This window comes from Aotus nancymaae, unplaced genomic scaffold (assembly GCF_030222135.1).
Source record: "Aotus nancymaae isolate 86718 unplaced genomic scaffold, 86718_ANA_hifiasm-v0.15.2.pri h1tg000051l, whole genome shotgun sequence".
Classification (NCBI taxonomy): Eukaryota; Metazoa; Chordata; class Mammalia; order Primates; family Aotidae; genus Aotus; species Aotus nancymaae.
Genome location: NW_026988465.1, coordinates 21,593,920 through 21,609,508, shown reverse-complemented (window position 1 = coordinate 21,609,508; position 15,589 = coordinate 21,593,920). Strand labels below are relative to the sequence as shown.

Below are 15,589 nucleotides of genomic sequence, written 5' to 3'. Positions count from 1 at the left end.
CTGAAGGACCACTGGCCTTTTTACACAATGGCTAACAGCCGATTTTCTTGTACGCAAATTTGGGTTAAGATGTATGGGTATTTTGCGAGGCTGTGTCAGCGCCTCCAGTATTTCTGGTGTGTCACAGTGAAGGGCTTTTTTGTTAAGAAGAAGGAAAAACAAATCCCTCCAGCTAAGACTTATTTTCATAAAGAAAAAATTGTTGTACTTGGTCAAATGTTGATGAATGAATCTCTACCCATTGAGAAGAGAGCTCAAGCTGCCAAGAAAATTGGACTGCTGGCCTTCACAGGTACTGATCTAACCAGCTGTGCTAAAATGAGTGTTTCTTGACACTCATAATACTGTAGTTTAGCAATTTTTATTAGCTGTAATCTTAAAATTCTGCTAACATTTCACTGGATCAAATTATTTTGTCTTTGCACCAAAAATATTACTAATTATTTTCTACTCAAGGATCTCATGTTTTAAAAGAATGTGCCCATCAAATAAGCTACTAGTTAAATGTTTCCCATTTTTATTAATTAAAATATGTAAGTACTAAAATGCCTATCAAAGTTCTCATTAACATTTAAAAAATTGAAGACTACACTGATTTGATATTTCTTTTTTCTAATCTTATGACAGATTACGATATAATTCCAATGCAGAATAAAACTACCTGATATTTTACTTTTTATTTTTTGCATTGTACAGTAAATATCTTAGAAAAATCAAGAAAAACTTAATATTCTTTCTTTTTTCTCAAGACAGAGTCTTGCTCTGTTGCCCAGGCTGGAGCGCTGTGGCACGATCTCAGCTTATTGCAACCTCTGCCTCCTGGGTTTAAGCAATTCTCTTGCCTTAGCCTCCCAAGTAGCTGCGATTACAGGCACACGCCACCATGCTGGCTGATTTTTTGTATTTTTAGTAGAGACAAGGTTTCACCACGTTGGCCAGGCTGGTCTTGAACTTCTGAGCTCATGATCTGCCCACCTCCCCTCACAAAGTACTGGGATTACAGGCATGAGCCACCGCACCCAGCCAAAAACTTACTACTCTTAAGACACCTGCTAGGTAAGCCAATAGGGGCAATGATTAATATATAATTGGCTAGAAAGTAAAGTGGAAAATAAAGTGGTAACCGTTTGAACACACATTGCTCTAATAATCATCAAGTCCAAACTCACTCCATTTTTTTTCTAATTGATAAATTTTAGGATGTGTAATGAGATTTTATAGACTGTCCCTGTCCTCAATAACACATCTCCTAATAAGAAGCTCTGGCTGGTGGCTCTAAGAGTCTTAGATTGATTAATTTTAATTTTAATTTTAATTTTTTTTGAGATGGAGTTTCGCTCTTGTTGCCCAGGCTTGAGTGCAGTGGCCTGATCTCGACTCACTAAAACCTCCACCTCCCGGTTTCAAGTGATTCTCCTGCCTCAGCCTTCCCAGTAGCTGGGATTACAGGTGCCCACCACCATGCCCAGCTAATTTTTTGTATTTTTAGTAGAGAAGGGGTTTCACCATGTTGGCCAGACTGGTATCAAACTCCTGACCTCAGGTGATCCACCCACCTCAGCCTCCCATAGTGCTAGGACTACAGGTGTGAGCCACCATGCCTGGCTCCTTAGATTGAGTTTTAAGTGGGAAAATGAATTACTTAGATGTAGTTTGATAGACTAAATCTTTCAAAGAATGGACTTCATGAAAGAAGACAGTAAAAGGACTCCTTATTGCCAGAATGGCTGGGAACCACTGACAGCTAGAAGGGAGACAGGAAGGCTAGGAGATGCAGCCATCTGAGCGGGGAAACGGCTCCCCCATCATGGGGCAGGCTGAGTTCTCTGTGTAGCTATCTTCACTAATTGTGGGAAGAGCTAGTTAATTATAAAGGGATCAGAATTCTTTAATCTGATGGTATTTAGCCTTAGCTGTTCTGGTAGGAGCTAGGGAAAGGGCCTCTACCTAGGCTTCAGGCAAAGCTTTAATGTTGAATATAACATTCTTAGGACCATGGAACTGTGGAGTACAAGTAAGAGAAATCCAAGTGGGATCAAAACTCCAGTGGCTCCTGGCGCGGTGGCTCACGCCTGTAATCTCAGCACTTGGGGAGGCAGAGGTGGGTGGATCACTTGACCAGCCTGACCAACATGATGAAACCTCATCTCTAAAAATACAAAAATTAGCCAACTGTGGTGACACGCGCCTGTAATTCCAGCTACTTGGGAGGTTGAGGCAGTGGAACTGCTTGAACCCAGGAGGTGAAGGTTGCAAGAGCCGAGATCGCGCCACTGCATTCCAGCCTGTACAACAGGGTGAGACCCTGTCTCAAGAAAAACCCCAAAAAACAAAAAACTCCACTGGCAAAAACCTGACCAGCTTTGTCAGCTACTCCTCACCACCTAAAGTCATCTAATGTCTTCTTGGCTAGTACCTTGTTGGAGTTTGAGATTTGCACAGGGGGTCAGGTCTATGGTGAAAGTAGAGTCTAGGGCCAGACTGGGTCAGTGGCTAAACAAGAAAAATCTTGTAAGGTCGTGTTGGTCTCATAGCTGCAAAATAGTTGAGGCAAGAAATGTGTAAGGGGAATAGGACAGCAATGGATAGAAACTAAGGAAAACCTCCCTCCCACTGGTCAGTCCCTGGCTGTGCTGCTCAGCCTCTCAATTTGCTCTTGGCTTTAATGCTCTGGGATCCTTCTGGTTTTTTTTTCCAGTACTAAAGGCAGATAATCCAGAATGAGATCATGAAGGAGATTTGCTAAGCGAACACAGCCCGGTTTTATTCACCTGGAAATACTCACTCCCAATTGGCTGGGCGCGATGGCTCATGCCTGTAATCCCAGCACTTTAGGAGGCCGAGGCAGATGGATCACAAGTTCAGGAGTTCAAGACCAGCCTGGCCAACGTGGTGAAACTGCGTCTCTCCTAAAAATATAAAAATTAGTTGGGCTTGGTGGTGGACGCCTGTAGTCCATGGTACTCGGGAGGCTGAGGCAGGAGAATCGCTTGAACCCAGAAGGCGGAGGTTGTAGTGAGCCGAGATCATGCCACTGCACTCCAGCCTGGGCGACAGAGGGAGACCCTTTCCCCCATCCCCCCCCAAAAAAAATAGAAAAAGAAAAGAAATACTCATTCCTGGGTGCTTGCTTAAAGGAACCAGGGAGGAGACCAGCAGGCAGCGACCTTGCCATGCTTTTCCTATCACTCCTTGCTTATCAACATACACTTTCTGGTCTTCATGGCAGCAAAATGGGAAGGAAAATTCAAAATATACAAAGTGTCCTCTATAGGGCAACAAGAATATGAACACAAAGGAGAATTCCAAAGTGTTACTAGCTACTAGATACAGCAAATACTTCTGGAAATGCAAATACTTGTTTTACAGGAGGACCACCTGCCGGGAAATTTGCAGCTGAGTACATGAAAGAAGTGGCTCACTTGCTGCAAGATGAGGAGCTGGCACCAAAAATAAAGATCCTGCTGCTCCAGAGTGTGGCATGTTGGTGTTACTTAAACCCTCTCAGCCAGAAAAGCGCCAAAAGTCTGCAATTTATTCCTATTCTCATTAGTTTTCTGGAAGGCAGCTTTGAGTCTTCTATCAAAAGTGAAATAAACAGCTTCCTCCTCCTTAAATTTTGGACTTGTTACGTTCTCTCTGTCATGACATGCAACAACTCGTCTTACATCAAGGAGCTTAAAGACCACAAGAATCTAAAAGATTGTTTGGAAACAATGGCTTGTGTGGATTGGTCTGGATGGCCAGAGAACTTTGCACAGGTGCTGTATTACCTAATTGGTTTTCACAAGAATTAGTTTCTCCAAACCCAGTTATGTGTTGCAGCTCTCTGTGCCATTGTATTATCCCGGAAAACTGAAATAAATAATAAAAATCGATATCTTAATTTTCAGTGTTTTCCTTTGTAGTTGAAGAGTTCTGTATAGATTTTCATACACTTAACTGCAATAATCAAACTTCAGAAAAGCAATGCTGTTTACAGTCACCTCGTAGACAGGGCCCATTGAGCTTGCTCATGAGTGTGTTCTCTCCCATTAGGAAACAAAGATGTTAAAGCACGCAGTTAGATACCATGGGGAATATGAATGAAACCACCTTTGCAGAAATGAGGACAGTGAGAAAAATGCGAAAGAAAGCTGACCTCACTGACTCCATCTTGCTTCTAACCTCCAAGCTGCCCTTGTTCATTCCTGGGCATAGGCCAAACTAACTTTGGGAAGAATTTAGTTCACAGTTTCACTATGAAACCAAGATGATTACCTAGATCCTTCCCGGAAACAAACTCCTTTCTTGCTTAGGGACCAGACTGGCTCTGTAAAACTAACACATTGGCCACAGATTAGAAATTATGGCTCAGGAGTCACGCAGCCAGAGACCACAAGATTCCTAACCTCCCCAGTTGCACCTACAGATAATATTAGTACTGTAAAACCTAAGATTAGTATTTGAGATATTTTTCAGATCCTGCATTCTGACGGATGAGCTGGCACCACCCAGACTGCCAAGCTGGCTCTTCTGGTCTTGCGGTCCCCAACCAGCAAGTGACTCAGCACAAGAGGACAAGTTCCAGCCTCCTATGAGTTCATCCCCAGCAGAACCAATTGGCATTCCCCATTCCCTAGCCCCCTCCATGAAACTATCCTTAAAAATCCCTAGTCCCCAAATTTTCAGAGAGGCTGATTTGAGTAATAGCAAAACTCTGTTCTCCCATTTAGCCAGCTCTATGTGTATTAAAATCTTTCTCAATTGCAGTTCCCGTCTCAATAAATCTGCTCTGTTTCGGTAAAGAAAAAGAAGAACTCATGGGGCACTTACATGAATAGTTGTCAAATTACAAAACTGGAATATTATTTTTTGCCACCTGTTATACAAAGGTCAGAATGTCTAGCCCCAATGTCTACCATTAAATCATAAAACTCTTATTTTCTAATACATCTCTTTTTTAAGTTGTTTAAAAACATGTATTTTACAATTGATTTCCCATTGGGAAAAAAATCTATGCTGGTAATTTTTATTTAACCATGTGCTTCTGTGTGGTTAAAAAAAAAAATTATTAAAAGTAAAAAAAAAACCTCATAAAATTTAAATTTATAAAATGGAAATTCATCAGAAGATGCATCATGCATATAACTGTGAGGAGCAATGGTGCACTATGGTAGTTATTAGATGACATTAAACCAAGGCACCCAGAAAAGCCAAATCCTAGCTCAACCCATAGCCACCTCCTGCAGCAGGCACTGTTGACTCCCCCGAATCCTTTCGGCCCTATTTCAGTACAGAACCTCTGGTGGTGGTGCTTTTGAGATTGTTCTCTGGCGATCAGAGCATGATCTGGTTGCACATAGGGCTGACTGGGAATTAGCACTAGACGGCAGCAGCCGCAACTCCACTGGCACAAACGTCTGGATGGAGATGGAATGCATGGGTCCAGATGCCTAAAGCCAGCCTAAAGTTAGGTAGGCTCTTAGATTTTCATAAAAAAATTGTATTCTGTTTCATATATTAGATAATCTGCAACAGAATACCTGCATTCTATGTGTGTTCACCGACCTCATCAAAAGTTTTATTTGAAAAAAATAACATTGGCAGAAAAGTGCCTAAGGGATATGTACCTGTTTCTCTGACTACGCTGGCACCTGCCTCTAGCTTCGGTTGCAACCATAACATTGAATTAAGTACTTTCATCTTTCACACACTTGCTTTGACTGAGCTGTGCCTTAGTGTTAGGCACAGAGGGGGCTATTAAAAAAAAGTCATGTAGATTCATGATCCTCACTTGTATTTGGGATAGGAATGTTGTGGAAGATGCTAATCACAGCATTAGATGGGGTTTCCTGGAGAAGGAACTCGGGGAGTTTTCTCAGATCTTAGAAACAGAAAAGGCTACGTTCTGCCGAGCAACTGTACATGTCCATTCTTTGCGGTTTTATAAGTGTGGAATGTGGAGTTTGTCAACTAGAATCCAGTTGATAGGAGGAGAGTAAGGGTTAGAAATCAGAAGTTCCATTTAGATACTAAATTACTGTCAGGAATTACTTGACTGATTGATTGATAGTTGAGACAGCGTCTTACTCTGTCACCCAGGCTGGAATGCAGTGGTGCAATCACAGTTCATGCCACTGAGTTATGAACTTTATCAAGACAGGGGAACTGCAATAGAGAGTTTAATACACATAGAGCTGGCTAAATGGGAGATCAGAGTTTTGTTATTACTCAAATCAGCCTCTCTGAAAATTTGGAGGCATAGATCATACATAACCTTGAAGTCCTTGGCTCAAGCAATCCTCCTGCCTTAGCCCCTCATGTAGCTAGAATTACATGTGCAAGCCACTATGCCCTGCTAATTTCTTTTTCATATGTATATGAAAAGTGTATACACACACACACTTTGTTTGTTTTTGAGACAGAGTCTTGCTCTATCGCCCAGCCTGGAGTGCAATGGCACGTTCTCAGCTCACTGCAATGTCCACCTCCCGGGTTCAAGTGATTCTCCTGCCTCAGTCTCCTGAGCAGTTGGGACTACAGGCAGGTGCCACACCTGGCTAATTTTTTGTATTTTTAGTAGAGACAGGGTTTCACCATGTTGGCCAGGATAGTGTCAATCTCCTGACCTCATGATCTGCCCACCTCGGCCTCCCAAAGTGTGGGGATTACAAGCATGAGCCACTGCATCTGGCCTGACACACACATACAATTTTAAAATAGAGATTGAGTTTGCTATTTTGCCCAGGCTGATCTCAAAATCCCGGGCCGAAGCATTCCCTCCTGTCTTGGCCTCCCAAAGTTTTGGGATTACAGGTGTCAGCCACCACATTCAGCCTTTCAATGCTTTTAAAATTAAGTTCTTATATCAAAGGAATGCAGGTCCACAGTTTAAAAAGTCAAATAACGTCAGGCCTTTAGTGAGGAACAGCAGTCCCTGAGCCCCCTCCTCATCTGCACTCCCAGAGCTGACCATCTGAATTCCTTCCATTGTTTCTTCTAGTATTCATTTACCTCCATATTTCTAAATAATTGATATACATTGTTAATTCCTTTTTTTTCAATTTTGGGGATGTTTGTTCTTCCTCTGGAAAGGACAGATGGAATCTGGCACTCTAACACTCCTCTTGCCTACCCCCACCTGCTCTCCTCTTCTTCTCCATCTAATTATGTCATAATTGTTGATTTAAAAAACACGATAGCTGGGCACAGCGGCTCACACCTGTAATCGCAGCACTTTGGGAAGCTGAGGTAGGAGGACTGCTTGAGGCCAAGAGTTTGAGACCAGCCTAGGCAACATAGCAAGACCAGCTCTATTATAAATAAATCAATATTTTAAAACCCAATATGATTAATTCAATATTTTTCATGGCTAAGTCATACAGGATAGTATGATTACATTTCCTTCTTCGTACAATTCTGTTTTCTCTGGAGTTTGGTTTTTGCTTAGTTTTCTGAATACCTATCATTGCTTTATTCTCACACTTTCCTCTAAATGTCTAACATCTCTCAATACAATCATGCATTGGGTAACTGTCAGCCCCAGCCTCACCATCCTCTTGCTCCGATCTGGGCCTGCCCTACAGCTACCAAATACAGTATTTTAGGGGTTTCCTTCAACATCCAGGACCCCCCATTACCCTTCTCATCTTGAAGCCTCTGCATCCTGTATACCATCTCTTCCCTTTTCCTGGACCATTCCAATGTTTGAATTTGAAAATTTTTCAGTAGTTTCCTGAGAAACAATGAAGAGGAAGTAAATGTCTTACGTGTTTGCATGCTCAATGATGACTTTATACTTCACTTGATTAATAATTTGACTTCAGCCTGTCCCTGAACCAAGAGAAGCAGCTGAGAACATCAGTGCTCTGTGCAAGCCCTCACTCCCCAGAGGAAGAAGGGAAGACCTGAGGCAAGCACATGAGGTTTTTTCTTCCCAAAGTCACCAATCAGGTGAGTCACTCATCTCCACTAAAACCAAGAGTGTTGCAGCTACTGGAGCTTCCTACTCCAGGAAGACAACATTAGATATGGAAAAGAAGCACATATACTCACGCCTGTATTCCCAGCACTCTGGGAAGCCGAGGCAGGTGGATCATGAGGTCAGGAGTTAGAGATTGGTCTGGCCAACATGGTGAAACCCCATCTCCACTAAAAATACAGAAATTAGCTGGGTGTGGTGGCACGTGCCTGTAGTCCAGCTACTTGGGAGGAAGAGGCAGGTGAATCGTTTGAACCCGGGAGGCAGAGGTTGCAGTGATCCAAGATTGTGCCACTGCGCTCCAGCCTAGGCGACAGAGTGAGACTCCATCTCAAAAATGGATAAATAAATAAGCATATACACAACCAATTAAAATGTATAAATTCATGTACGGATAAAAAGAAAAGAAGTAGCTTCTTCTGTATCTTTCCAGGGGTATTCTATCTATATGCAAGAAAATATACAAATATCCCTTTCTTCATCCTTGTTTTAACACATAATAGCATTTTATACATACATAATTTATTTCAGACTTGATTCTACATCTTAGAGTTTCTTTTCTACTGCTTCAGAGTATCTCATTGTATGACTGTACTATACAGCTGACCCTTGAACAGCATGGTTTTGAACCGCTCAGGTCCATTTATATGGAGATTTCATTCTGCCTCTGCCACCCCTGAGGCAGCAAGACCTCCACCGCTTCAGCCTACTTCAATGTGAAGATGATGAAAGACCCTTATGATGAACCACTTCTGCTTAATGCACAGTAAAAAATATTTTCTCTTCTTTATGATCAGCTTAATAACATTCTTTTCTCTACCTTACTTTATTGTAAGAACACAGTGTGTAATATATACAACATATAAAATGTATGTTAACCAACTGCTTATATTATCAGCAAGGCTTCCAGTCAACATTAGGCTAACAATTAAGTTTTGAGAGAGTAAAAAATTATATGTAAGGATAAGCATAGTGGCGTGCCTGTAATCTCAGCTACCTGTAAGACTGAAGCAGGAGTATCACTTGAGCCCAGTCTGAAAAACATAAGGCCTTGTCTCAAATAAAAAAAAAAATTTCAGCCGGGTGGGGTGGGGCTCATCTGTAATTCCAGCACTTTGGGAGACCTAGATGGGAGGATTACTGGAATCTAGGAATTCAAGACCAGCCTGGGCAACATAGTAAGATAGCTCTACAAAAAATAAACAAAATTAGTCCCAGCTACTTGAGAGGCTGAGGCAGGAGGATTGCTTGCGCCTAGAAGGCAGAGGTTGTAGTGAAACTAAATCGTGCCACTGCACTCCAGGTGACAGAGTGAGACCCTGTCTCAAATAATTTCAAAAAAGAAAATTTATCTGGGCCAGGTGTAGTGCCTTAGGCCTGTAATCCCAGCACTGTGGGAGGCCAAGGTAGGCGGATCACCTAAGTCCAGGAGTGTGAGATCAGCCTGGCCAACATGATGAAACCCTGTCTTTACTAAAAATATAAAAATTAGCCGGACATGGTGGTGTGTACCTGTAATCCCAGCTACTCAAGAGGCTGAGGCAGGAGAATTCACTGAACCCGGGAGGTGGAGGTTGCAAAGATCTAAGATTGCGCCAATGCACGCCAGCCTGGGCAAAAGAGCCAGACTCTACCTCGTGAAAAGAAAAAAAAATTATCTAAATTTTAAAAGCAGAAGATTGCCAAAGAAAAAAGGAAAATTTCTATGTGGATTTTCAACTGTATAGATGTTAGCTTCCCTAATGCCTGCCTTGTTCAAGAGTGAACTGTAGTTTATATAACCAGTCCTACACTGATGAACATTTAGGTTATTTCCAATATTTTGATAGTTCAAAGTTGTAATTAGTAACCTTAAATATGTGTCATCTCCTACGTGTGAGTATACCTGTTGGGTAAGTTTCTAGAAATGGAATTGCTTAGCCATACTTGCATCTTTTGCTTTTGTTTCATTCTGTTCCCTGCATTGTCACTTTTGCCCACCTTCTGCTGACTCTGGCTTTTGACAGAGTGGGATTATGTTTTTTACAGCTTACTGTCATTTTAATAAGGTTTGGGAAAGACAGAAATTAGATGGCTCTGTTCAATTAACATATTTAACCAGAAATTGCTGAAGGCCTCTCTGTGACAGTGTTTAGAGAAATTTTGGTTAACATTTTATCTACAGATTAGCTTATAAGGTAGTCTAATAATATGTTCTATACAAATTCCTTTTTGGTCTCTGGAACACCTTTAAATTGAAGGGGGTAAGATACAAGGTTCAGACTTGAGGTCCCAAGGAGCTCAGATAGGTATACACCAATTCCTATCCTTCTTGGTTGACCTAACAACCTAATTAGTTACAACCTAAAAGTCAACTGAAACATCTTGAAGGGTATGGGATAGGCAAGGAAGTTTTCTAAACAAACCAAAAATACAAGGGCCCTAAGGCAGTGTGGAGGACGTCTGTTGCTTTTTGGCTCAGTAGAATTTATTCTTTCTAATAACACTTCAGTTTATTTGGATGAGATATCCTACCCGCGTGCCTGTAATCCCAGCTACTCGGGAGGCTAAGGCAGGAGAATTGCCTGAACCCAGGAGGCGGAGGTTGCGGTGAGCCAAGATTGCGCCATTGCACTCCAGCCTGGGTAACAAGAGCGAAACTCCATCTCAAAAAAAAAAAAAATTCATTTCTAGCTGCTCTTGGATTTGCTTTTCTCTTTCCTTTCCCAGAATTACCCTTTATTTGGTCTTATTTCATCAACCTCCAAAAGAATTGAAAGTATTTGGGGTCCATCCTTTTCTAGCTCTTCACCTTGAAACAAATTCCAAAGCTTCACCGTTACACATTATGTTAAGCATGGGTAGCACAGCTTCTTTCAGGTTAAAATCTTCTTTCCCTAGCTTACCAAGGGTTTTTACCAGAAAGCGTGTTGAATTTTGTCAACGCTGTTTCACCATCTAAGATGATATGCTTTTTCCCCTTTAATATAAAGAACCTCATGTTTACTAATATTTTAGCAGTCTGGCATTCCTGAGATAAACCCCGGCTTGGTCATCATTTTATCTTTTAGCAGAGTATACTTGCCATTTTATTTGAGTTTTCAATTGGTATTAAGAGGGCTGTACATTACCCCACTCCAACATTACGGTCCATCCTCATCATCTTTTTTTTTTTTTTTGAGACAAGGTTTCACTGTTGTTCCCCAGTCTGGAGTGCAAAGGTGCAATCTAGGCTCACTGCAACCTCTATCTCCTGGATTCAAGTGATTCTCCTGCCTCAGCTTCCCAAGTAGCTGGGATTATAGGCACACACCACCACGCCTAGCTAATTTTATATTTTTAGTAGAGACAGGGTTTCACCATGTTGGTCAGGCTGGTCCTGAACTCCTGACCTCAGGTGATCCACCCGCCGTGGCCTCCAAAAGTGCTGAAATTACAGGCATGAGCCACTGCGCCAGGCTGGTCCATCCTCAATATCTTGATGTGTTATGCTAGCCTTGTAAAACATACTGACAAATTAGTTGTCTAATCCAGGCTTCACGCATACTGTTTGTCCAACTGATTCTCATCCACTTGCCATTTCCTTAAGGAAGTTCGATTGCATCTCATTAAATCAACTTCAAAGAACTTGTTCTAACTGGCCAGGCTTGATTAACTCCCTGACCCCTTCTCCAAGGCCTTTTCATTGACATGGTTTTTTTTCTTTTTGAGACAGAGCCTCACTCTGTCACGCAGGCTGGAGGGCAGTGGCGCAGTCTAGGCTCACTGCAACCTCTGCCTCCCAGATTCAAGCGATTCTTGTGCCTCAGCCTCCTGAAGACCTGGGACTACAGGTGTGTGCCATCACGTCCAGCTAATCTTTGTATTTTTAGTAGACAGTGTTTTGCCATGTCAGCCAGGCTGGTCTCAAATTCACGGCCTCAAGTGATCTGCCTACCTCAGCCTCCCAAAGTGCAGGATTACAGGTGTAAGCTATCACACCCAGTTGTTATACTTAATATTTGATACCTAACTAAAAATGAGACTCATCTTTCGCAGGAAATTCCTACAAATTCTCCATCACTAGCATCAGTTCCCAGTCTAGAAGCTTAAAATACATCCCCCAATCACCCCCTACATGACCCCTAGGCAACTACTAATCTCCTCATTATACTTTGTAGTTTTGTAATTTTAAATAAATGAAAGCATACAGTATGTATGGACCTGGCTTCTTTCACACATTGAGATTCATCCATTTTCTGTACCTTTTTTTATCACTATAGTATTCCATTAAATGGTTCTACCATAATTTATCCACTCAGTTACCAATGGATATTTTGGCTATTACAAATAAAGCTATGAAAATGTATGAATCAGTCTTCATGTGGACATATGCTTTTGTTTCTCTTGGGTAAATACTCAGGGGTGGAATGGCTGAGTCATATAAAACATGTGTGTGTAACTTCTAAAGAATCGTTCAATTTCTCTACAGCAGTTGTTGCATTTAACATTGCCACCACCATTGCAGGAGGGTTTCAGATGCTTCACATCCTTAACACTCAATATAGTTGTTTCCATTTTTCCAAATTAAAACAATTCTGATAGGTATATAGCAGTATCTGGTTGTCATTTAATTTGCACTTCCTTAATAACTATAACGTTGAGCATGCACTTACTTGCCATCTCATATATATCCTTTGATGAAGTGTGCAAATCTTTCCCCATTTAAAAAATTAAGTCATCTAGTATTGAGTTGTAAGAGTTCTTTACAGATACAAATCCTTTATTGGCTACGTTCTGAAAGTATGTTCCCCGTCTGCTCTTACCTTTTCATTTGTCTTTCGAAAGGTTTTCAAAATTTACGAAGTTTATGCTTTTTTGGGCATCCTATTTGAGAACTCTTTGCCAAACCCAAAGTCACTAAGAACTTTCCTATATATACTTCTAGAAGTTTTATGGTTTTAGCAACTACATTAGTTTTTTTTTTTTTTAACCAAGAAAACTTTATTAGTCTCCACTCTTTTAAATGTGCTCTAGGTACAAAATAAACATTACATACCTATAAGATCAGTCTTTCCAACTTTAGAATGCATAAATAAGGATGACAATTTTTATTTATTTTTTATTGTTTTTATTTTTTTTTGAGACGGAGTTTCGCCCTTGTTACCCAGGCTGGAGTGCAATGGCGCGATCGCGGCTCACCGCAACCTCCACCTCCTGGGTTCAGGCAATTCTCCTGCCTCAGCCTCCCGAGTAGCTGGGATTACAGGCACATGCCACCATGCCCAACTAATTTATTGTATTTTTAGTAGAGACGGGGTTTCACCATGTTGACCAGGATGGTCTCGATCTCTTGACCTCGTGATCCACCCGCCTCTGCCTCCCAAAGTGCTGGGATTACAGGCGCGAGCCACCATGCCCAGCCCGACAATTTTTAAATAAAGTACTTTAGTCACAATCACACAAAACTACCTTCTAAGGAAATACCAGTGAGGCAGTTAAATTTGTGCTTTCAGCTCTGAAGAATTAAAATGAATTCATCCTTTCTGGTTTTAATGAAAAATAATACATACCCTTGGAAACAGCATAAGCATTGTTATAGTAGGCTAGCTCCTAAATGAAAATGTGGACTGAGTTACGGTTTACTGTAATAACCTAAGAAGCCTTTGAAAATTAGCAATGGATCAAAGTATTTACATAAATTGAAGCCTTTTTCTTAGGATGAAAAGTAACAGTTCCTTAACCTCTTTTAAAAGAAACTTAGAAATTAAACATTATGGTCACAACTAGACAAGATTTTCATTCAAAAATGTTGCTTAAATATCAAATTTCTCTTCACAGATGCTATGTCCATTTTCTTCATCATCTTCTCATTACCACCATATCTTCAAAATCATCATTCTCTGATTATCAATTTTCCACCTTCCCAAACATAAGTAATAGGGTTTTCAGGCAGCACAACAGAAACATCATAATCTGTTGGAGTAAGACATCAAACTTCTGAGTAAACCCGATCCCTAAATCCTGGGAAAAGGGAGTTTCCTCCTGTCAAGACAATATTCTTAAAAAAATTCAGCTGCATTTCTTCAGGTAGATTCTGAATTAAATAGACAATAGCTTCTGGAATTCCCATTTCTTGAATGCCTATATCAGAAGGATTAGAGTATTTCTGGAACAGCAAATCTCTCATTGGCCAGATGAAGAATTTGTTCCCCAAATTTATGTTTTCCACTCAACACCATCTCTTCCCTTGGCTTACAGAAGCCCTTTTTAATTGTACTGAAGTCAGGCAAGACATAGTCTATCATTACTGTATTTTCTTCTCCTTTCGATTTTGCAATATCCATGTCTCTATCAAAAATCCTGAGACACATAGTATACATCTTCTTTCACTTGATTAATCACACGTGTTTCATCCATACCATGTAGCTGCCGAATAACTGCTTCTTTTTTCTTTTTGCTTCTACAATAAGGAGCTATGTGTAAAGGAATATCCACTACCAACAATGATACAGCATAATTCATAAGGATTACCTTGGAAATATCTATGTGCACTGAGAGCCCCAGCATTTACTTTTAATACTGCTTGGAAATGGTATTCTTCAAATAGAATTTCATTCATTGATTCTTGAAGTATGGTTCAGTGATAATAACATTAGTATCTAAAATATCAACTCTGATGTTACCTGATACATTTCTTTTCCAAAAAGGTAATCCCAAACTTGTCTTTGAACATCCCAATTCACCAAGAAGCCCTTTTGAAAAGGAAGGATGTAGAAGAGTCCAGAAGGATCTTTCATTTCATCTGTCTGGTTCGCAGTAAAAGTTTTAAGGCGTACTGTTTTTGACCGGAACTGACAGTTAGGAATAACCAACACATTTTCATGGCTGTAACCAATTTTGGTGTTGTAAGCTCCGTTATCCAGCACTAAGGTCGTCATCTCAGAACCAACCACACCGCAGCCGCCACTGTTTTCCCTTTCCAACCCCTCTGCTCCTACATTAGTTTTTAAATTCCCTTCAATTTCCTCCTTTTGCTCCTCACCATCAAATCCTGGCATATTACAGAAATACTATTTGCCAAGTCATCCTATTCTACTTATCTGTGTTCTTTCTTAAGTATTCCAAAGGCCTCTCAGCTGATTCTCCTCTTGCTCCAATCCAGAATATTCTTCAATTTCTTTTTTAAAATTAAGTTACCTATTTTTTATTTTATCTTTAGGCTAGTGACCCACACTTGAAACAAACAGAGCCACACTAACGTTAATTGCCACTAACTTCCTGTAGTGACTTAAAGTTCTGTAATTTTCAGCTATTACTGTTTTTTTTTTCCATTGAACTTTTACCCATTCTCCACTTTGTTTCTCTAGGATTATCACCATCACCCATCATTTTAAGCTTCCAAGAAGAGTCTGATCCTGCCAGCCAGTTGAGCCTCACGCTGGCTAATCACATTCACTTGAAAAGCTTTTGGAAAACAGATTCTCATGCTCCATTCCAAAAACTACTTGTTATTACCAACAGTGCCTACAGTGAGCTTGAGGTACAACCAAGTTTGGGAGTTAAAGCCTCAGCTAACTCAGTCTAAATACTGTTAAGTTCATTTTCTCCTTGTTTCCTCCAAGGTGGTTAGCAACTGAATAGAAAGAGAACAACATAAAAGCATAG

The 15,589-nt window shown here is 40.7% G+C and overlaps 1 protein-coding gene and 1 pseudogene across 1 annotated transcript; one reads left to right on the top strand and one right to left on the bottom strand.

Annotated features, from left to right (window-relative positions):
• Positions 1 to 3,860, top strand: ARMH2 (armadillo like helical domain containing 2). Its single transcript, XM_012458512.3, has 2 exons — positions 1 to 292; positions 3,370 to 3,860. The coding sequence occupies exons 1-2, from the start codon at positions 28 to 30 to the stop codon at positions 3,795 to 3,797; spliced, it is 693 nt and encodes a 230-aa protein (XP_012313935.2). The 5' UTR covers positions 1 to 27; the 3' UTR covers positions 3,798 to 3,860.
• A 9,290-nt stretch (positions 3,861 to 13,150) lies between these two features.
• On the bottom strand, positions 13,151 to 15,545 carry LOC105721468 (actin-related protein 6-like; annotated as a pseudogene).
• Between the last annotated feature and the right edge of the window lie 44 nt (positions 15,546 to 15,589).

Excerpts from the sequence above, each read along its gene's own strand:
- ARMH2 (XM_012458512.3), top strand. The coding sequence starts at position 28 with ATGGCTAACAGCCGATTTTCTTGTACGCAAATTTGGGTTAAGATGTAT. Across the intron at positions 293-3,369 it reads TGGACTGCTGGCCTTCACAG|GAGGACCACCTGCCGGGAAA; the intron begins GTACTGATCTAA and ends CTTGTTTTACAG.